Raw genomic sequence first — 23919 nt, 5'->3', positions numbered from 1 at the left:
TTCAGGCCCTCTCAAAAGAAATCGGCATGAGCGTGGAGAAAAAAAAATCTTGGCGTTCTTTTCTTCAGGTCAAAACATATTCAATCTTTATCCATCGTTCAGTTCTCCCAAAAGAATGAGTAAGAAAACTGAAGTTCATCAAGTACAATCTCTAAGCCCTTCATTTATCAAAGTCGCTTTCTCGGCCCGGTAGTCAACCACGGCGTAGTTCTTGTGGTACCAAGGGATCCCAAGTAGAACGTCACTCGCGTGCCCTGAACACCCCTGTCATTGCAAACAAAGTTTGCCAATGCTCGGTGTAATGGCAACATCCCATCCGGGTGCCAGTCGAACTACCTCCGCCTGTGGCGTCAGTCTGTCGGGCGTAGTTCCAAATCGAGCCGCCAATTCCAAGTGAAAAGAACTTGGCCTTGGCTCCTTCAAAAGAGCTTCTTGATCCTTCACTTTGCCCCGAAAGCGGCAAAGTTTGTACTTTCATTCATTAGATTCGGTGCAGGTCCCACGCCATGTGGTACCAATTCTACTTTTCTATCTGCCTTTTCTGCCACATTCCTCAGCTGCTCTCAAACTCTCAGACCTGTCGTCGTCTTTATCATTCTGTTCTTTCTGTGCCTTATCAGGGCACTTCGCGGAAATATGTCCATGTTCCCCGCATCCAAAGCACTTTCCCTCTCTGATGAAGCGAGCTCTCTCCTCAGGAGTAAGCTTGGGTCGTGCATCCTTTTTTTTTCTCTGGGTTGCTCTTTTTTATTCTACTTTCATTCCCAGAAGTCTGTTTGGCTCGTTGTGTCATGGCCTCATCTGTGGGGTAGGTCAGACTGCCAGAGTGAATGGCAAAGCCCCGCTTCGCATGACTCATCAACTCCTGAATAGAAGCTGACTTCTGTTCCAAGCAGTGATCTCGGATCTCTGTAGGTAGACCCAAGGTAAACCGCTCAATTTGTTCTCTGAACGAGATCTTCTTGAATGAAGAGGCGGGTAGAAAAGAGCTCCAGAATCTTTCACAATAAGAATTCACTGTATCGCTCTTGGTCATCCGGAGATGGTTCCAAGCAGCTCGTATATCTCGCTCAAACTCTTGAGTCAACCAAGAAGAAATAAAAAGCCTCTTGAATTTCAGCCATGTAACTGGCACAGTCTTGCTTAATAGAAGCGTGGACCACCAAGTACGAGCATTCCCCTCAGAGTAAGAGGCAGCTCTCCGAATCTTGGAGTGCTCTGAATAGCGTCCTCCCGCGAAAGCGATGTCAAACTGTTGTATAAGAGACAAAGCCTTCGAAGCATCTGAGTATCCTGAATAGTATCAAACTTGATCGAGTGGCCACCTTCTTTAAACTCTGGGACTTTCTTGCTTTTATCTTCGAGAAAGTCATACTGGTTGGCCTTGTAAAAAAAAATTCTTCTTGTTCACATAAAACTTTCCGTCATCGGAATCTGAGCTGTCTGTAGACGAGTCCTCAGTAGAACTGTCAGTCTCTGGGCGAGATGTAGCCTTCTTTGCCTTTTTCTTGCCCGTTCCGAAGCTTTGTGTCTTGCTTCGCTTTTTGCTTTTTTTCTGTCTTCTTCGCTCTAATCCGAGGAGCTAGAAGAACTGTCAGAAGAAGAAGAAGAAGAACTGGGTACTCCTTCAAATCGAACACGCTTCTTCCGTTTCTTTGCTTTGTCGAATGTCGACTGACGACCCAAATATCCCGGGAAGCCAGTACCTTTGTTCTGCTTTTTGCCGTGCTTTTTGGCTTTCATTTGCGCGTCAAAAAGCTGAGCAATCCGTGCATCAACCACGTTCTCCAGTTCCTTCTCCGTATATTTCTTGGAGGCAGAAGGTTTCTTGAGAGCGGGTTTCGGGAGTGGTGTTGTGGTTCTCTGCCACTCTGTCTGCCAGTACCTTTGTTCTGCTTTTTGCCGTGCTTTTTGGCTTTCATTTGCGCGTCAAAAAGCTGAGCAATCCGTGCATCAACCACGTTCTCCAGTTCCTTCTCCGTATATTTCTTGGAGGCAGAAGGTTTCTTGAGAGCGGGTTTCGGGAGTGGTGTTGTGGTTCTCTGCCACTCTGTCTGTACCTCTTCCAAAGAGGTCTGGTTCATATATTTTACCATCTTCGGGTCCTTGGCAAAATTGAGCATCATCTTTGTTGCATCGCCAATCAATTGACGACGCTCCATCTCTGTTTGCTCCGCCTGAGTAGGCCGAGGCGGGCCATACTCTCTGTCTGAATCTTCGTTGTGATCCCAGCCCGCATCTCCAGATGCAGAGGGAGTCGACTGATCATTGCCTGAAGCCATAGGTGCCGCGGAAAAAAATTCGGGGATCGGATTTCCCGTAGAAGAGAAATCGGCCGTGCTCTGATACCACTGTAACAAACTTGGACACTCCAAGTCAAGAATCAACCGCGACAGCACCAAATAACCACTTCAAAACAATTCACAGATCACAATAGATTTGCACTGGCCCGGCGGAGTTCCGTGCCTAGAGATATTGGCCCCAAAGACTGGCGCCCCTTTCGGTATTTCTTTTTGTATTAATCAATCATCAAAGTACAAGAGAGCGGTTAGGGTTTCACTCTCAGACTCTGCGTCCAGATGCTCTGAGAAGTGAGGCCCTCACCACTAATTTAAAGGTTACAAGGGATGCCCAAAAGCAGAGCCCCAAAAGCTTTTAAAATCAAAAGCATCAGTTCTCTCTCTCTCTTAGAGAGTCTTTTCTCTTTTTTTTTTAATAAAAAAAAAGCAAAAGCAAAATTCGTGTCGCTCATCATTTTCCAAAAAAAAAAAATTTTTTTTATAAAAAAAATAATCCGCCTCCGCGATTTCCGGAATTTAGGGTTTTTGGCAAAAATAAGGGTTTGCAGGAATTTTAGGGTTTCTGACAGAAATTAGGGTTTCTGTTGTCCGCCACGTCATCACTTTGTGACATCTAGTACCTCGAGGATATCCTTCACCAATCATCAAACTTATGCGCCATGTAAGAACTCATCATTCGCGTCTTTCCAACAGATCGAAAGTTTCCTCATTCGAGAATTGTTAACTCAATTCCACCTTCTCAATCCCGAGAAGAATAATCCTCCTAGAAATCAATCTAGGTCTTTGCCCTTGCGCATAACCTTGCGCTGTTAGTCCTGAGGATATTAAACCTCTTGTGTCCTCTCGCATAGGGCATGTCGAGAGCATTAAGCTCATGTGAATCTTCCTGTGGCAGACAAAGTGTGCCATCTTACCAAAGTAAGTTCTTATTCCGGAGCCTTTGCTTTGGGTAGGCCAATTGTTCTGATCCAAAGTTTCCTTATCCGAGACTCTGTTAACTTGATTCCGTCTTCTCAAATTCGAGAAGAATAATCTTCCTAGAAATCAATCTAGGTATATGTCCTTGCGCATAATCCTGCGTTGTTAGTCCAGAGGGTATTAAACCTCTTGTGTCCTCCCACATAGGGAATGCCCAAGTCATAGAGCATTAAGCTCGATGTCTTTCTTTCACAAACAAAGTTTGCGATCACCTTAAAGAAGGTTCTTGTTCCGGGCCGTCGCTCAACGCAGGCGGACGGTTCCAATCCGAAGATTCTTTGTGCACGACGGCACTTCCTTCCAATCTTTTCCTCCTGCGAGTTATTACCACCAGCAGTGTTTTCCCGACGCCCATTAGCGTCTCTTCCTTACAAAATCATAAAAAATGATTCACCTTGTGAGCATCAATGACGACTTGCAAAATCTCAGGCAGATAGGATTCTAGCCATAGCATTTTTTGAACGTACGCTTTAACCCGGTTCACAATAGAGCAAACCCTCTTTGATTCTCAGAGATGTTCTCCCATATGTAATTCTTACCATTTTGAAACGGTTGGCGAACTATATTCTTACGAACATAATAGTTCGAATTTATTCGAGTAGCGTGTAAATGCTACTTGACCCGCTCATGGAGAAACATATACCGCAACCAAAAGTTGCTCTGTAATGGTAAAAGCACATAGCATACTCAATGATCAACGACCATCAGAAAACCTCTTCTCCGTAGAGAAACTCAAATTCCTTCTACCAAACACATCTCAAATAGAGATTCTCGTGTCGGAATATCCTTGTGCGCAAAACAACGCTCAAGAGAGTATAACAAACTCTCATCCAATTCCTTGCAATAGGTCTGGATCTTCGTGTGTTATCCATGTACCCAAAGGTGTACATAATTCTTAAGCTGAGAGTTTTGGTGAACCTGAGAAATTACCTTCCCTTGGTAAGATCCTTAGAGCAAAGACGCTCAATCTGACGATCCCTTGCCTCGATCTTAGAGCAAAACCGGCTCATCAAATAATTTAGGATTTCAATCCTTATATTCCTCAAGCACAGGTCGTAGTCGTCGCTTCTTCCTTCCCTCGTAAAGAGAGTGTTCATTCACTTGTGCGAAAAACACTACCATGTCTTCCCTTACCGGGTAGGGAGTGTTGGTTTGCAAGGTACTTAAGCTCAATAAAAGCTTTTCTTTGCTTGAAAGCTTAGAATGGTTCCGTCATAATTTCCTACCCGCAGTAGCAGGCAATCTGTTCGAGAATTACGGGATACCAGATTAATCATGGACCTTCCGGATGGTTAAGCAAAGCAATTCATCGTATAAAACAATGTTATGACTCAACCCTACTCTCATAAACACTTGAGAGTGATTGTCCTGGCTAGACACATGCATTTCCCGTGTATAAAAGCAATACGCAGTTGATGAGTTCCTCAAAGATTTAACTTTGATCAAAGACCTGCCCTCTTACTTAAAGTTTGAGGGTCTTCCTTTCAAAACCTCAGGAGTTGGATTGAATTCCCTTACTCCAAACTTTCTCCGGATAGCAAACGTATCCTTCGAGGAGAGGTAACCAAAATTCGTTGTTTCTGTGTTCAATGGTTCCCATCCCACTACGGGGATTAGATTCTATGTACACTGAGGTGTACACTTTCAACTTGTATTGCTGATTCCACCATCTACTGCAAAGTATCTTGCAGATGCGTTTACAAATTCGGACAAAAGTCCTTCGTTGAATTCTTCATCTTTCCTTCCTCAAAGAGGATCAAGAATGGAGCTCCCTTGGCAAGAGTGAACCACTACTTGCTTTGACTCGCTCGTGTTCCTATTGGGCAAACCGATCCCAATCTTCTTAGATGCCTCCCTCAAAGCGTAGAGGAAAAAAATTTGTCGAAAAATTCAGCCTTGAATTGAATCCAAGTCTTGTTGTAAGTTCCTTGCAGAGCTTTGGTATACCACCAAGTACTTGCAATCCCCCTTGAGGTGTTTGGTCACATGCCTCACCGTCGACGCTTCTGAGAAATTGCCGTTTGCAAAGGCAACTTCGAACTGTCGAATGATAGCGGTAGCTTTCGGAACATCTTCCCTTCCGTCAAAAGTTAAAACTTGATCGGAGTGTTCTGAGGTCTAAAGACCTTCATATCCTTCCCAGAATGACGGGATTTCTTGGCTATGGTTCTGGATTGATGTTCATGGATATCTTCCAGGTTCTGAAGGATCTTGAGCATTCCGCTCCTTGGATTCTCTAGGTTCTTGAGCATCATGCTCTGGTCGCCTTCTCAGAGAATCCCAAGTCTTGTGTCGACTTCTTGCAGTGAGAAACATTTTCCCAACTCTGCGAGCTTTTCCTTGCAGGACTTAGGGCTCTGCCTGCTTACATCTCTCTTGGCTTGTCATGGCTTCTTCTCGTATCTTCCCAGAGTCGTCCTCCTTTACAGAGAAAGAGAGGAGACCATGCTCTGATACCATTGTCACAAACGGGAGTGCATAGCAATATAAAATATACTCGGATAAATAAAATTTATCACTTAATATGAAGCCAAAGGATATAGAGAGAAATAGATAGAGAGAGAGAGATAGAGTGAGAAGATCGACACAGTACTGGGGACCAGAAGATGGGCTGGTCCCCCCCCCTGTAATAGTATCTTTATTACTGAGGAGAAGTCTATACAAGCACTTGAACCGAACGTATTACCACGTTCGTTCTAGAATAAGACTTGATGGTTCCCGAAAGCCTCGGCTTCCGATTCCTAGGGCAAAACCCTATTCCAAGGAACTTCCGTTCCTTATTCCAAATCTTTGAGAACCAAGGTTCTCGGCTCTGGATCTCACCTTCTAGACTCAAGGAATGACATCCCTGCAACTCTCTTTTCCAACTCTGTTTCCAGAGTCCTCTTCCCGTAGAACAACTCTGCTTTTTTGGACACGAAGTCCTTACTTGGGAATCCCAACTTCCGGATCACAACCTGAGAGACTACCTCTCTCCGATCCGTGGAGCTACTTCCCAAACTCGGGTACGAAACCCTTGGGCTGATCTGGCTCTAGTTCCTCAGAGCGCTTTTCTCCTGCAGAGGCTCGTGCCTTCCTCTGCTCCTACTCCCTCGCTAAGAGGAAGTACACCTGCAAACAAATACTCAGAGTTCATAACATGAAAATCGTTACCTTCAAAGTCTCGACGCTCGAAATGCAACTCGGTTCTCGAAAAGCAATTCCCTGGAAGAGATTTCTACATAGAAAATCCTCTCTTCCAATCCTACACACAAAAGAGGTGTGTTCTCGGGTTCCTTCTCGTAAATCAGCCCCGTCTACGACGTTCATGGGCTGAAAACAGAGAAAAACAGCAACTTGTCACGATGGAAACATGCTTCGTAGGCACTTCTTCGCGAGGGAACTCGCACACTGGGTCTTGGCGACATCTGGTACACTTGGGGCAGCCATGGGCATCACCGGCAACGTCTTCTTTATGGCTGAAATCTGCAGCAGCATCTCCTCCTTGCAAAGATTGGTCCTCCCCTCTGAGTGAGGGCATGTGATGCTTTTATAGCTCCTAGCCACGGGCACGAATAGCTGCTCGCGTAGAGATCGCGGCCGTTTTTTTTTAATTATTATTTTTTTTTCAATTTTTTTTTTTTCCAATGTTCTGCTTGAAAATGAGAAAGAGAAAACGCTGGCTGATCTGTTGCCTTATTTATCAAATGGCGGCCGACGTATTTTAAAAATAGTCTGAACTTGCCCAAAAACTCAATAAAACCTTTTAAGTTAAAAGCAATGCTTTCACAGCACTTCCCAGGCGTCCCTGGATGCAATCATAGGCACAGTTGCAATGCAGATATAGACTTCCTCGCGGGAAAGCATCTGCTTTCCCGTAAAGCAATCCCGCTTTCTCAGAAAGCATCTGTCTTTCCTCAAAGTTTCCTCTGAACCCATCTTCATTCAAGTGCTTGCTTTTCCTTGTGCACAATTCTAACACAGTTCGGAATTTCCTCCCGACTATGGATATTCCCTTTCCTATGTACCCGTCACCCACCTTGTGACGCATCTAGAATACCCATCACCTAGTCCTTTCCTACCGAACTTATGGTACAATCTCCTTCGCGATGCTCTATGTCACCCATCCTATGACGCATCATAGATGTCCGTTCCCGGATGGTCGGATACTTCTTCCCGATGCTCCTTGTCACCCATCCGATGTGACGCATCAGAAGTACCCGTTCCTGGTGGCCTTACAGATATTTCCGTTCTCAGTGCTCCCGTCATTACTTTGAATGACGCACTAGGAATACTTTGTACTCGGATGTCTCCAGTGAGAAAAACCCTCTCACTTAATAATCCAATAATTCATTTAGAATTATTTTTCTGTAAGATAAAGCCAATTTAGCAACAGATGTGCGGCGACTTAGAAGGGCCATTGCGGGTGCAGCTCTATCTTATGCATCACAAGACAGGTTGCGTTCCCTCTTTAATAGGCAGTCGCTCTCAGCCTACCCATTCCTTTTTCCTTCCATTTCACGCTACTCAGGAATGGACCGAGGATGAGGTTCTACATTTTGTGCACGCACAGACTATGGCTCAGCTTCATTTATGGTTGTCTACTTCCGCTCCTGATGTTTTGTCTCCTCACTACCCTTCATGTATTGGTGCTATGGAGTGGAGTGATGTTTATGCTTGCTATTTATTGCCTATGGTCATTCATGTATCCTCAGGTGTGGTGCTTCCTATGTCTATGCGCATTTGGGGTGTCAAAGCTGGAGCATCGGTAATGCAATGTAAACAAGCTGAGGTACGCAGTTGGTGCAATGAGACACCATATCTTAGAGAGGGCTTGCGGGTAGCTTTCCTACCGCTTGAAGCTCACCCCTTGGATGGCCCAGTTGCCTCCAAGAAGATGCGCAGTTAGTCAGATGCTATTCAAACTCTTTCATGCAGTCTATGGATTTACATGTAGTTTAATGGTTTACAGACTTCTCGGGTAAAAGGTTCGCGTAAGCTTTTACTTCGCAGAGATTTACACACTCATGTAGTGGGCACTGTGGATATATTGCTAGTATAGGAGCATAAGATTGCCACTCCCTTTGGCAATCTCATGCCCTCGGGCGCCCGCACTTTTTGGGAGCCTGCTCTGGGCCTTCATGGACAGAGTTGCGGTGTATGCATCTCAGTGGGACCACGTTACTTGGCCTCAGTTCAACAGCATGGCACCCTTGTCGCTGGCAGAGCACTTTATGTTTCTATTCGGATTCGGGAATCTATCATTGGTTTTATGTCAGTCTATGCACCCACTACTCCTCGGGAGAGGGCTACATTTTGGTCCTCTTTGGCTGCCGTTCTACCTGTTGTAGAATCTTGGGTTGTTGGAGGTGACTTCAACAACGTTGAGAGCGACTCTGATTGGCGAGCCATCACACCTCCAGTTCTATCATCCATCTCTCCCGATGAGCAGCCAGCTTGGGATCGATTTCTTCTAGCTATTCAAGGTGTTGACGCCTGGCACTTACCCTCTTTTGGCCATCACCTTGCTACACTTCATTACTCTTGGGGGTTTCAGAGACAGGAGGGGAGATTATTAGAGCGACTTGATCGTTTTTACATTGGCCCTTGGGCAACAGCTCTAGGCGGATTCACTACTATATGGAGAGGGACCAGCCTCTCAGATCATTCACCCATCTCATTGTTTATCTCCTTCACTAGATCCTCTGCACAGAGACGAGGCTGCCGCATCCCTGACAGTGTTCTCACCACCCCAGTATTGCAGCAACAGATTCGTGACTTATGGTCCTTGGATGCTTCTTATTGTGGACCCCGTGGAGAGTTTCTTGCTCATTGCATTACTTAGTCTAGTATTTACTACCGTGATCAGACCGCTATTATTCATCGTCAGTTGAGAGTACGGGAGTCTGGTCTTCACATCCCTCTTGGTTCCACTCAGCGCTTGCTTGAGGAGTGGCCTCAGGATGCATACCTCGCTGCTAGACAGACAGAGCTCACAGAGGAGATTCGTCGTGTACAGGATGCTAGGTCTGAGTTCACTCATCATGCTTCAGTATCTCATTGGATAGCTAAAGCTGATCGAATGAATAGACTTCTTCGCTGCGCATAAAGAGCGCCCTCCTGGCACCACCCTTCCGGACTTTGTGCGATGCTCAAGGGACACTACATATGCATCCTGATGTTATACTTGATATGTCTGCAGATTATTTTGAGACATTGTTCATTGCTGATGTATGCACTACAGAGGTTTTACTTGCCCGTGAGCAGATCTGGCATCACACGAGACACCGTTGTATAGACACTATGGCAGAGATCTTGTTGGCTCCTTTTACACTTGCAGAGCTGCATGCTGCTATAGAGAGTCTTGATCCATCCTCCTGTCCGAGAGAGGATGGCCTCACTAGAGCTTTCTTTTTGACATATTGGGATGTATTGCATATACCACTCTTCGCGGTTGTCAGGACATCTTTGCATCAGGATATATGCATCCGGATCTTTGTTCAGGTCTCATATCTCTTATTCCGAAGGGGGGTGAGAGATATTCCGAAGGGGGGTGACACCACTCAGCTCCGACAGTGGAGACCTATTACCCTACTCCCTCGGTCTATAAGATATTAGCGTTAATGATCAGCCATCGCTTGCGGCCGTTCTTACCAGATATTATTCATACTTCTCAGACAGACTTTGTCATGGATCGATGCATCCTGGATAATATCTTCACTTTTTATGAGGCAGTAGAGTGGGCCAGATCATCTTCTGAGCCTCTCGCTTTTTTCATCCTTGACTTCGAGAAAGCATACGATCTTGTTGAGTGGGACTTTCTTGAAGGAACTTTAGCCAGGATGGGTTTTCCTTCGAGATGGATCTCAGGCATTTCCTCTCTCTTCAGGACTGCCAGCAGTGCTATTACTATTGGTGGCCGCGTCAGTCGCAGTTTTGAGCTTTCTCGATCTGTTTGTCAGGGATGTTCTTTAGCAGCATATCTGTATCTGTTTGTAGGAGAGACTATGTCCGACTTTCTTCGTGCTCAGAGTCATGCATTTTGTGGCTTGACCATGCCAGTACCTACAGCTCCAGACCTTATTGATCAGGAGTTTGCTGATGACACTATGCTCATGTTACGCTATTTGCTAGCTGCTCTTGATGCTATGCGGGAGGCCCTAGAGGTTTTTTGCATTGCTAGTGGCGCACGCATTAATTGGCATAAATCCTATGGGTTACTGGTTGGCAGTGATGACATACCTACTTGGGGGGTAGCTGATGGTTTCACATGGCTGCGACCGGGTCAGACATGCAGATATCTGGGCTTTCAGGTTGGATTCGATGTTACCTCACAGTAGCAGTTTGCACCCGTACTACAGTCTATTCGCAGGAAGCTATGCCATTGGTCTTCACGTCATCTGTCGTTGGCTGGCCGTGCATTGGTCACCAACTAGGTCATTCTGGCTACAGTATGGTATACGGCTTCTTGCTAGATGTTACATTCAGGTGTGATAGCTCCGCTCCGCCGCTTAGTGCGGAACTTTTTATGGAGTGGCACATATGGGACTTCTGATACCCGTGCTCGAGTTCGCTGGTCCACGATTATTCGTCCTAGGTCAGAGGGAGGCCTTGGCATTATTGATCCAGAGTTACAGAGCTGCGCCCTTCTTACCAAGCTTATTGTTCGGGGTCTTTTCCCCGGACAAGAACCTTGGAAGATGCTTCTTCAGGCCGCTCTTTGCGCAGTGACTCCACGACTCGGCACTAGAGATGGTCATACTTGGCAGACAGGGTATCGTTCTCTCTTTACTGATGCCCCCTTGTCCACCGCCTCCCTCTCACCCTTCATCCGATCGCTCCTTCAGATTTGGGTTTCCATGCGACGGGCTATCATACGCTCACCTCCCTCATGTCGTGAGGAGATTGAGCGCCAGCCTCTCATTTGGAATGCTGCAGTTCTTGATTCTTCGGTTGATCCACCCCGTCAACTTGGAGAGAGGACTCACATTGATTGGGCTGCCTGGGACACTGGCCCTGCTGCCTATGCGGTTGTTTCATGAGTCACGTATGCTGGATGCTGATTTTGTGGCAGAACATTATGACATTGGTCGAGGGGTGACAGACAGACTGCTTGAGATTGATTCTGCCGTTCCTTCACAGTGGGATGCAGTCATGAGAGGCACGGTTCAGATGCCTCCCCATTGTGGCTGGGAAGGCCTCTTTGCTCAGAGAACTCTCTTATTAGCTCGTTTAGACACCATGCTATTCACAGTTGATACTGACCAGTCTTAGGGGATTCATGCTAGATTGACATATGATTCCACCTCTCCGCACCTTGCCCTTCCCGGAGCTCGATGGGAGGCCATCAGAGTAGTTGGCTCCCGCGGGAAGCGTCGTTGTGTTGACCCTCGTTTCGCTTCCGTCGATGCTGCACTTTGGAGGCTTTGGGTGTGGGAGGGTCGTGCCCTATCTCAGCTTTATTGGGACCCAGGCGAGTGGCATTGACCTCACTCTGACCCCACCGGTGCACCAGTATCCTTCTTTGAGTACACTGTTAGGATTGGACGATTAGCACTGATGAGACAGCAGCCAGAGCAGCCCACTCGTATGCGTTTCTGGTTACATTCAGGCCTCTCCCATGCCTATCTGCAGCAGTTTTGGTCCACCATCTGGGATTTACATGCGGCTCGTCGTATTTCTTTGGATGATTGCACATGCGGGACTTCCAGTTGGGACTTGGCTAGCTACTATGGGTCATGATCCGTTATGTACTCGCTGTCCTTTGCGACTACTTGAGTCACCTACACACTGTCTTTGGTCATGCTCAACTTCCCATGTACTGTGGCTTGCAGTTTGCTTTCTACTTAGCAGAGCAGGTGTTCAACATGGATTTCTTACTTGGGGATCTGTCTCATGGTTGATGCCGATGCCCGGCCCCCATCTTTTCTACGCGGGCTCAGACACAGATCCAGCCTTTATGCTCACATCGACTGGTTATCGGCGAGGTACTTTGGCTATGCTACCACAGATTGCTTGGCAGGGGGATTCTCAGACACGTGATGAAGTTTTTTCAGTCATCACTAGTATTACACTATGGAATGTTTGGAGAGCTCGTTGTCTCCACATTCTAAGTGCGGCTCCACAGCTCCTTCAGGATACCCTCACTGCCATTTGGCCGGACATCATTCATACCCTGATTTGGCAGTGGGATTCATCCTCAGGTACATCTCGAGCAGCCGAGGCACGCCGATTTGCCTTCCTTCGGCATTGGGCTCAATCCCCACTCTTCTTCACACTTACAGGTGGCCAGATTACGTGGCATTATGCCCCTCCTCGGTGGTTTCTCCTCCACTCATCACACCGACCACCATGAGATTGTTCTAGTCGAGTTGTCACTATAGTGGCTCTCCTCCTTACATTCAGCTTGTACACCCCACGTGATAGGCTATTTTGGCATCCGCTGGGGATTATATTGTACTCAGTAATATACAGCCTTGACTTTTTCCAAAGAGAGAGAGAGAGAGAGAGAGAGAGAGAGAGAGAGAGAGAGAGAGAGAGAGAGAGAGAGAGAGAGAGAGAGAGAGAGAGAGAGAGAGAGAGAGAGAGAGAGAGAGAGTCTGGCTATGGCCAGCCAGCTTTGCGTGTGTCTTGAGTCGCTCAAGCTATCACCTAAAGGAGGACAACACATCGTCCCAATTGCACCAAGCAAAGAGGAATGTAAAAGAGGTTACCCACAAAAGAAACCACGAAGCAATCAATCTTCTCCATCCTCTAGACAAGCAAATGCTACAAGTAGCATGCAAGGAGTTAGGCAAGCTTCTAACTTCATGGACATTCTTCAAATCGGGCCAACCACGGATAGTCTCTATCTTGGCTGGGTCTATCTGCACTCCTACTACTGAGACAATGTGTCCCAAAAAGTGTATCTTTGGTAGGAAAAAATCACTTTTCTTCGCATTAATCACCAACTTGTGGTCTCCTAATGCCTGAAAGACCTGAAGCAGATGTTCTCTATGTTCTGCCTCACCCTTGGAGAAAACAATGATGTCGTCAAAGAAAGTGCCAACAAATAGTCTGCACTCTGGAAAAATCCTGTCCATCATCCGGTTAAATGTTGCAGGAGCATTGGTTAGGCCAAAAGACATCACCAAAAACTCAAATAACCCAAAAGTCGTCCAAAAAGGTGTCTTGTAGACATCTCCCGGCGCGATTTTGATCTGATGATATCCACTCTTCAAATTGATCTTGCTAAAGCACGAGGATCCCTGTAGTCTGTCAAGTATATCATCGATCCTAGGAATTGAAAATCTGTTCTTGATGGTGATTTTGTTGAGAGCTCTATAATTGATGCACATTCTCCAAGATCCGTCTTTCTTCAAAACCAACAACATTGGAGAGCAATACGGTGAAGTACTAGGCTAGACAAGACCCTTTTCCAAGAGGTCTTTCACTCGGTTCATAATTTCTTCGTTCTGGGCTCGGCTCACACGGTAAGGTGGCCGGTTCGGTGGTGTGCTTCCAAGTATCAGATCAATGGTATGATCCTCAGGACGAGTAGGAGGTAACTCGTCTGGTAGGCTTTCTGAAAAGCAATCGGCATGAGTGCGGAGAAAATCTTGGCGTTCTTTTTTTCGAGGTCAAAACATATTCGACTTTCAATCATCATTCAGTCCTTTCCAAAAAGTAATGAAAGTGAATTTCATCAAGTACAATGTCCGTGCTCTTCATTTGTCAAAAGTCGCTTTCTCGGCTCGGTAATCAACCACGGCGTTGTTCTTGTGGTACCAAGGGATTTCCAGTAGGACGTCACAACCTCCCAAGGGAATTACGTAGAAATCCTCGTGCTCTAAACACCCCTAACATTGCAAACGAAGTTTGCCAATGATTGGTGTAATGACAACATCCCGTTTGGGTGCCGCTAGAACTACCTCCGCCTGTGGCCTCAGCCTGTCGGACGTAATTCCAGATCGAGCCGCCAAAAGGAGTTGGCCTTGGCTCCTTCATCAAAGAAAAAGAGGGCTTCCTGATCTTTCACTTTGCCCTAAAAGCGGCAAAGTTTTGTACTTTCGTTCATTTGATTCGGTTCAGGCCCCACGCAATGTGGTTCTAGTTCTGCTTTCATCTGCCTCTTCTGCCACGTTCCTCAGCTGCTTCCGAACTCTCTGACCTTTTTTCATTCTGTTCATTCGGTGCCTTTTTAGGGCATTTCGCGGAGATATGCCCAGTTTCCCCGCATCCAAAGCACTTCCCCTCTTTGATGTAGAGAGCTCTCTCCCCGAGTGTGAGCTCGGGTCGTGCATCCTTTTCTTTCTTTTCTGGGTTACTCTTCTTCTTTCTACTTTCATTGTTCGAAATCTGTTCGTTTCTCTGTGTCATGATTTCATCTGTGGGGTAGGTCAAACTACCTGAGTGAATGGCAAAACCCCGTTTCGCATGACTCATCAATTCCTGAATGGAATCTGACTTTTTCTCTAAGCAGTGATCTCGGATCTCTGTAGGAAGTCCCAAGGTAAACCGCTCAATCTGTTCTTTGAACGAGATCTTCTTAAACGAAGAGGCTAGTAGAAAAGAGCTTCAGAATCTCTCGCAATATGTGTCCAAAGTATTCTTTTTGGTAATCCGAAGATGGTTCCAAGCAGTTCGTATGTCGCGTTCGTACTCTCAAGTCAGCCAAGAAGAAATAAAAAGCCTTTTAAATTTCAGCCATTTAACTGGCGCTTTCCTGTTCAATAGAAGCGTGGACCACCAAGTTTGAGCATTTCCCCTGAAGTAGGAAGTAGCCCTCCGAATCTTGGAGTGCTCTGAGTAACGCCCTCCAGAGAAAGCTATGTCAAAATGCTGTATGAAGGCCAAAGCCTTCGAAGCATCTCGAAAACCAGAAAACGTGTTAAATTTAACTAACTGTCCACCTTTGAACTCTCGGACTTTCTTGCTTTTATCTTCCAAAAAGTCACACTAGTTTGGCTTTATAAAAATTCTTCTTCTTTGAATAGAATCTGCGGTCGTCGGAGTCCGAACTATTCGAAGACAAGTTCTCTATAGAACTGTCCAAAATTGGGCGAGATTTAGACTTCTTTGCCTTTTTCTTGCCCTTTTGCTTTTTGCTTTGCTTTTTTCTTGTTCTGTCTTCTTCACTCGAATCGGAAGAGCTAGAAGAACTCTCAGAAGAAGAAGAAGAACTAGGTAATCCTTCAAACCGCATAGGCTTCTTCTGCTTTCTTGCCGAGGCAAAAGTAGATTGACGACCCAAATAACCCGGGAAGTCAGTTCCTTTCTTCTGCTTTTTGTCGTGCTTTTCTGCTTTGTTTTGCGCATCAAAAAGCTGAGAAATTCGTGCATCAACCACCTCTTCTAATTCCTGCTCAGTAAACATCCTTGAGGTAGGAGGTTTCTTGAGTACTGGTTTGGGGGGTGGTTCTGTGATTTGTTGCCACTGTGCATACACCTCGTCGAAAGAGGTCTGAGTCATAAATTTTGCAAATTTCGGGTCTTTCGCAAAATTTAACATCATCTTTCCTGCGTCGTCAATCAGTCGTCGACGCTCCATCTTTTCAAGCTCCGCCGGAGTAGGCCGAGGCGGGCCGTACTCCTCGCATGAATCTTCTTCGTGATCTCCTTCCGCATCTCCAGATGCAGAGGGAGTCGACTCATCTTGTCTGAAGCCATAAGTGCCACGTAAAAAGGATCGGATTTCCCGGTAGAAGAGAAATCAGCCGTGCTCTGATACCACTGTAACAAACTTGGACACTCCAAGTCGAGATTCTACCGCGACACCACAAGAATACACTTCAATACGGTTCACAGTTCACAATTGATTCCACATTGGTTTGGCGGAGTTCCGTGCCTAGAGATATTGGCCCCAAAGATTGGCGCCCCTTTTGGTATTTCTTTTTGTATTAATCTGCAACTCAAAGTACAAGCGAGTGGTCGGGACTCACTCTCAGACTCTGCGTCCAAATGCTCTGGAAAAGCAGGCCACGCAAAACTGCCCAAAAGCAGCACCATAAAACTCGGACGTCCGTACAGCATGCCACGTGTTAGCATTTCCGCATTTCGCGTCGGGTTCTGCGAGCCTATCCGTACGGCAGTGCCACGTCAGCAGTTTCAGCAAGCCAGCCGGGAGTCCTTGCCAAAGGGTGTGTGTGTGTACTGGGCAGCCACGTCACTGAGTTGTGACACTAGCTGATGTGATGATGTACGCATCTGACCAATAGCACATCATATCCCATAGGATAAATGAGGCCGGTCTGATCACATATCCATCCTCTGTTAGTTGGAGAAGATGCTCTCTATAGAAAGCCATCTTTGTGTCCATATAGGCCGGTCTGATCACATATCCATCCTCTGTTAGTTGGAGAAGATGCTCTCTATAGAAAGCCATCTTCGTGCCCAACTCTTGTGTCGACTGTATCCATGTGCTTCTGGTATCTAGTTGAATCAAATCGACGTAAAAGTCTAGTGCTCTCTGCCCGTGTGAGAGAAAGGGAGGGTGCATCCAAGGAGTACTCGAATGGAGGCAGTCTATCCATGCTGAAGCCATATGACTGAAACCATGATGTCATTTGCCCATACTAGCTTGCTGTGTCCTCCTGTAGCGCTAGCTGTCGTAATGACTCAAGGGCTAGCCAAGCATATTTGTCTGTGGGGAGGTCCCATAAATCATGCATGAAGGAAACTGATCTAGTAAGGGCCTCAACTACAAGAGGGGGGGCAGCTAGCTTGGCTCGAATGTGGCATTGAGGCCTTAGCCTGAATCAGCCGAGAGATCATAGAGACTAGAGGCCTCTCCATGCATCTCCATCCATCAGTGCTACCTGATCTGCCATGGTGGTCCATTGAGGGTCCCCAAATCTGAACCCCATAAAGCATAGCTGAAGCCACTAGAGGGTCAAAAAGCCACAACTTTGTTCGAGGTTCCTGAAACTGGACCTGCAAATACATCTTTTCCAATCCTTCCAAGGCTGCATAAGCTCTCGTCAATCTAGTCTATGCTGCTCTCCTCAATGAAAACACCTGTCCACTGAAGACCACCCCAAGATAGGGGTATGCATATGTATATTCCACCGTCTCCTACTTATATGTAAAATTGGGTGCTGACCTCCTGACCACTGTGGTGTGGTGTTAAACACCATAACCTTGGTTTTCCCCAGGTTAACAGACAATCCACTATTGTAGGAAAATGTGTACAAAGCATCTAAATGACGCTTCATGCCTCCGGGGAGTCAGAAATCAACACAATATCATGAGCATATAACAATAGTGGGATCCATGTCCCTGCCTCTTGTGCTCCTCTATCACCATCCCTCTCAATGTAGTCAACAACCTCATCCACATGCATGCCAAATAGTGTAGGGGATAGCGGGCAGCCCTATTTCACCCCAATAGTGGAGTGGACCACATCAGAGATCCCCTCTGGAGTGTACATATCCCACTACTGACTTGTATAGAGCCATGATCCCCCAAATCAACTCTTTGGGTACTCCCATCTCCTACGGTCAGCACATCAATCTAGCTCTGGGTACTATATCAAAGGCTTTGCGGAAATCCACAAAGCAACAATAGAGCCGTCTCCCACGTGATCTCCCCTCCTCAATAATGGCTCTGAGTGTCAGAATATGATTAAGAGTAGAGAAACCTCTCCTGAAACTTGCCTGTCCTGCTGTGCGTAGGCCCTCTCTCTCTGCCCATCTACTCAACTGCTGCTCAAGGATGGATGCGGACAACCGTGCCAATTGTGTCCAATCATGATAGTGCTGTAGTTCCCAGGCTCCATAGGGTCCCCTGACTTGAAGATAGGTACGATAATGGACAAACTCCAAGCATCCGGTCGGCCCTCGCACATGGCACGGTTGAATATCACTACTAGAAGCTCTATAAGCAGATCTCTGGCATGTATAAAATGCTCCGCTACTAGGCATTGTGATCATATGCTCTACTGGCCTTCATCCTGTCAATGGCTTTCTTTACCATCTCAATGGTAAAGAAAGCGCGTGTGTGGGCATGGCTCTGGCAAATCTGGAAGAGGTGGCTGCCCCGAGATTGTGTAGAGGGGTGAGGCATACTGACCCCATACCTCCGTAGAAGTGGCGATTGGTGGGGGGGAGTGCTCATGGAAGAGTCGCCATGCCTCGCCTGAATCCTGGCTCAAACACAGCTGATATAAATCCTGCTTTGGTCGAGCTAGAAATGCCCGCTTCTTTCGTCGTACCAAACGCCGATGACTGCCTGTGAGTAATGACTCCTTGAAGTACCTTTCTCTGAAGTCGGGCTCTGTTCTCTCTGTACTTCTCATCACCTGTAGTGTCTCTGTTAATATTGAGCTCCCCTAGAGGTCTCCCCGGATCCTCTGTGCATAAGCGTCTGTAGATACCATCTATGTAGACAGGATCAGTCTTCGACGTAAAATTGTATCGGGTATGCGTAGATGTATGTGTTAGTCGAGCTGTGCTAAATTGGAATGAGACAGTAAACGTGAGGCATGATTTACTGCCAATAGGTCTGGGCCCGACTGTAAAGTCCTGAATAGAGGGTAGGAAACTGAGCTGAGCCAAAACATAATCCACTGTGCTAGCCCCATGTCTATGGGGAAAACAAGTGAACCCACTTGACGATGGAAATCTGTAGAGGCCATTCAAGATGGCAGTCCATGTGCAGTCCCCAAATCTGTCAGATACCCCCCATATCCAGTGTGCTCTTCATCCTGTGAACACCTGGCCTATCTTACATCACTGACATCCAATTCTTTCAACATTTCCTCGGAGTTATCGTAGAAAGCTGTCTGAGACTGGCCCGTCCTGGCATTAAAGTCTCCCAGAAGAATGACATCTCCATTCCTAGAGAACTCCCATAAGTCCTCATCTAATATTATGTAGGGTGATTGCCCCTTGGGCGATGCATAATGAGATGTGCTGGGGGCAAAATAGCATATTGCAATGTAGAGTGGCCTCCGTGTCTCCGCTCTCACTCTGACCCATATATATCTGGCCTACTCATCTCTCCAAACAATACGAATGAGGGGTTGAAGCTCCTTCCTGAATAGGGCTGCCACACCTCCTGACCCCCGTCCTCTATGCATTGATCTCACATCCTGCCTACAAGTAATCTCCCAATGGTTTTCCGTCACTCTAGGTAATGTGCCGCCACCAATCTGATGCATTTTCGAGTAAAAAATAATATCCCTTCCCTTAAAGCTATCCTGAAAAGCGCCTACATCTAGCTTGATTGATTGATTACAATTCCATGTTTCCATTTAAGGCTGGTCCCATAGGTCTCGCACCGTCATGCGGTGCGTTTTCCAACACCACTACTCTTCCTCCCCTGTAGAAAGCAATTTTCCCTTTTTCCCTCGCCGCCTTGATCTCTGGCATCAGCTCTTGCATGTGTGCTACTTGTGTTAAGAGTGAGGTCATCACCCAAAAATATCCCAGTTTGCTTGAGTATTGGTCTCTTCTTCAGGAATTCCTTCCTAGCTTCGAGCGTAGGGAAATGTATAATGCAAGTGCTCTTTCCTTGGGTCTTCCTTTCTCATCACTTCCCTTCTTGCCAACTCTCCAAGCCCTTGTGTGTGGGTTCAGAAATACCCATGCACTTCAAGGGCTCTTGCACCTCTTCTTCTACTTTTCCAGTGTCTTTTGAGACTTGTAACAGACACACATGAAGGGCTCTAGTCTTTCTCTTTTGCTCCTCCTCAATTGTCATATTGATGTTAGTGGATGTCAGTGTGGCTTCAGGCATCTTATCTTTTCCTTTCATTGCGTCCTCGGTCCACTTTTCAGCTTTATCAACCTTCTCTTGTGTTTTGAATAGGTGCTCTGCCCATGAAGAGGTTGTTCGTGCCTTTTGCTCTTCCTTTTCCCGTAAAGTTTTCAACTGCTCCTTAATGCTTTCGAGCTCCTTTATCACTGAGGGTTGGTTTTCTCCCTCCTTTCCGGGGGTATATTTGCAAGCTGCGATGTCTCCCTTAAGTGCTTCAATCAATGTATCCTTTTCATTCATGCGTTCTTCCATTTTTAATTTCCAGGATTCAAACGTAGCGAGTGCATTCTCTAATCTTTTTTGCATCATGCATTCCATTACATTCACTTCTGCCTTCACAATCGTCTGCATTTCGGCCTTCAATGATATGTACATCTCGTCATGCTTACTAAGTATTTCTTTGTTCAATTTTTTGCATACATAGCCTTTTTGTAAGTCTCTGCATTTGCATACATCTCTTTTTCAATGTCACCCCTCAAAAAGGCTTAGCTCCGCCTTTATCATCATCTGTACCTTCTCAAACATTTAAGTCATCCTTGACTCTAGAAAGTTTCTCTGTTCTCACAGGACCTGGCGATTGTGTGCTCTCTCGAATTCTCCGCCTAAATGTCACTTTCGATGTAGGCGGGGTTTCGTAGATATTGTCATCTCCAAGATCGGCTGGTTGGTCCATCCTCTGGCATGCTGTTGCTTTTGTTGCCGCACGTGGCTTGCTGGCACCATAGAGCAGTGTCTGGCTGCCCCATTGAAACCTGTGTACTCCCCCACAACGGTGTGTGCTCCAATTGCTGTAGCTAATCTTGGCAGAACTTTCTCCACGTTGGACACCTTGCTCTCGCCAAAACAGTCAGCTGTCAAGTCTCCTGTTGCGGAATCGCGTTCAACAGCTCAGCCCTGCGCGCTCAAGCGCTGGTGCAATTTCCGCGATTTCCCCTGCGCGCTGAGAGAGAGAGAGAGAGAGAGAGAGAGAGAGAGAGAGAGAGAGAGAGAGAGGACTCGCCCCAAAGACCGGCGCCCCTTTTGGTATTTCTTTCATGATCGCAAAGGACAACTGCCAGAGGCATCCAAGCTGATTTGCCAGAGACACCTCCAAGGCACACCTAGATGGGTTACAATGGCCCATAATTTGGGCGCCCACGAGCTACGCTTTTTGTTTGTTAAAAACTTCCATGCAAAAAGCTCTTTAGAAACTGCCCATGAATTGTGGCGCGATTTGTGTTTCTTGCGTCAGCCTTTTTGGCATGCGTTTTTAGTGGTTTTGGCCTTTTAAGTTTGGTTGGGCTGGCCCCTTTAGGTCCACTGGAGTCATACCACGTCATCACACTTTGTGGCTGTGTGAGAGGGAGAGGTAAGCAGGTACAACATATGCAATTGGGCTGGCTGTGAGGGCATTCACATGAAGTTTTTCCTGTGAGGCTGGCTATGAAAACTGCTTACGAGCTTCTGGAGTTCAAGGAATAGCTTCAGCTGTTTGTAATTATTTCTGTATTCCCATGGCAGCTAGTCTTATGTTCATGCCGCTGTTTGTGAAAGTGCTATGCTTGAACAATGTCAACATCGCCATCAAAGAATATCACTGATTCAGAAATGATCGATGGTAAAGTGAGGAACAAGGATGAGAGAGTGCGCCTGAAAGTGGTTGTGGACAGCTGTGTCAAGAGATGGTTCGAGGAATATTTACTTGCTGCTGAACAAGGTGATCGTGAGATGCAGTCCCTTGTAGGCGCAATGTACAACACAGGCTATGGAGTAACAAGGGATCCTATAAAGGTATGCTTTCTTATATATATGGTACAAATTTTGTGGTCATGTGAAGCGTAGTTATCAGGAAGATCTTACTGATGCAACTATGCCAAAATTGGCATAGTTACGAAAGGCCTTGCATAGTTGCACATTAGACAAATAACTCGTGTACGTGTGACCATGCATGAGGCACAGTTGTTTCAAAAAGTAATTGATAACTATGCATCGCGTCGCCGATCCCTAAAAAGTTGCATGTGCAGGGTAAGTTTTGGCTCGACAGAGCTCGAAGCGGACACTGGAATCATAAAGATCGAAAACAATAAGAGCAGCCGCCTGAGCATTCTGCAATTATTGTGGGAGATGAAATATTATGTAAGCTCTCGTTTTTTCGGAGAGTCCGTTGTCACTTTTTGTAGTGGGAAGTTCAAACAGCAACTTTGAAGGCTTCAGGTAGGGAATGTGGGAGAAGCTTTGGAGAATATACTGATTTTTCCAAAAAGCAGGAACCCACATTACTGCAACTATGCTGATTCTATTTCTATCAAGTGTCATGTATGCTACAAATATAAGTTCCATTTCAAATTTATACCGGACTGACAGACAAGTTTGTGGTGCATCAAAAATTGACTAGTCTTGAGAGAAGTACTTACAGCAAGTGAGGAAGAATACTGATAATGGAGATACTTTCTATCAAGTTCCTGCTGCTAGACATTGCAGTTTGTTTGCTTTTTAGTTTCTTTTCTTCATTGGCTTGGTTGGTCAAGACTTGGTCAAAAGAGGTTGGCGACTTTAGTTAAAATAATGGTGCCTTGTGCTAGACATGGCACGCGTTTTTGGAACTTTTAGCTATTCAATTTCTATCATCTCACGCAAACTAATGGAGACGCTACGTCACCTCACCATGTTAGATCACCCGACATCATTCCTTCATCTAGAATTTTACCCTCTAGCTCTACTCATCATTTGGGGGTGCTATTCACATGATCCTCTTTGATGTTAAATGATGAGTGGAGTTAGAGGGTAAAATAGCATCTTAAGGTTTCCACTAACCTGGCAACCTTAAGAGAGAGAGAGAGAGAGAGAGAGAGAGAGAGAGAGAGAGAGAGGTCTATCCCATTTCTTTATATCTTTCTCCCATGCATGTAGCCCTTGGTCTGTCCATGATGAGTACACACTTCACTCTCACTTTGCTGTGTTGTCTTTAGAAGTTGGTTTCTCAAATAGTCTAGTGCTTTGTGTATTTCTGCATACTTTGAAGACAACAAAAGTCGCTTGAGATAAGTTACTATAGTAAGAGATTGCACAATTCTTATTCATTTTTAAAAATTGACTCGTGATTATTTGGGTGTCCCCATCATAGTAGTGAAAGTATTGATAGAAGTTAACCATCAACCATGATGCCCCTCAATGCCAAATGGCCAATCCTTGAATGGTCTTGCATACAAGGATTTTTGCATGTCAATTGGGTGTGCTATGTGCGATAGAAGCGTTAAAAGGGAAGGTGTATTGAGGATCAATCAAGCCAAGTTGCTACGGTTAATTGATGACTGCTCGACAAATGGCTTGGGTGTTTCCTTTCAAGAAAAATTACAAGCTTTCTCAAGATGTCTATACAATGGTGGCTTGTTAAACCATCTATCCTTTTGAGACATATTTCCTCTAAAGCATTATCCGATGATCTATTGATGGTCACAAGCTGTAGTAGCTATTTGTGTTTAGAATTTCTTAGGCAATTTGGCATTTAACCAAATGTTAAATGCCAACACACTTTCTCGAAGATAGTTCTATTTATTCATTTTTCCTCTAAACTATGTGAAGGATTTGCATAATGCAATCAATTCTTACTTACGACCCTTTGAGTTCTAGTGATATATACACTTGACCTAAAGTCAAGAAAGCACATTTTTCTTTGCGATGGTGAGTATCATATTGCATCCAAGAGCCAAAATGTTTGCGAGGAATAATGATGTTTACTTCAATCAAGATGAGATATATAAGAGGTGAATTTATTTTATCGAGATACATATAGTAAGAATTCAAAAAGGAAATTTGTGCATAATAGAGTTCCTAATGGACCAAAGATTGAGCAACAAAAACAAGATGTTTGAGCTAAAGAAGGTTGTATGTGATTATAGAGAAAAACAACATGGGGAAAATATTGAGCCATCGTTGCAGAGTTCTA

The 23919-nt window shown here is 45.7% G+C and overlaps 1 protein-coding gene across 2 annotated transcripts in view; it reads left to right on the top strand.

Annotated features, from left to right (window-relative positions):
- Window positions 1-22464, top strand: part of LOC147464428 (uncharacterized) — a 70281-nt gene extending 47817 nt beyond the window's left edge. For both annotated transcript variants that reach the window (XM_086514888.1, XM_086514895.1), the window contains exons 2-3: window positions 21495-21764; window positions 21998-22464. In XM_086514888.1, the coding sequence (XP_086371014.1) occupies window positions 21543-21764; window positions 21998-22060 (285 nt within the window). In that variant the 5' untranslated portion in view covers window positions 21495-21542 and the 3' untranslated portion in view covers window positions 22061-22464. The remainder of the gene's footprint in view (window positions 1-21494; window positions 21765-21997) is intronic.
- Window positions 22465-23919: the final 1455 nt, after the last annotated feature.

This window comes from Adiantum capillus-veneris, chromosome 1 (genome assembly GCF_014529385.1).
Source record: "Adiantum capillus-veneris isolate H3 chromosome 1, ASM1452938v2, whole genome shotgun sequence".
Lineage (NCBI taxonomy): Eukaryota > Viridiplantae > Streptophyta > Polypodiopsida > Polypodiales > Pteridaceae > Adiantum > Adiantum capillus-veneris.
This window is presented reverse-complemented; position numbering and strand designations above follow the sequence as displayed.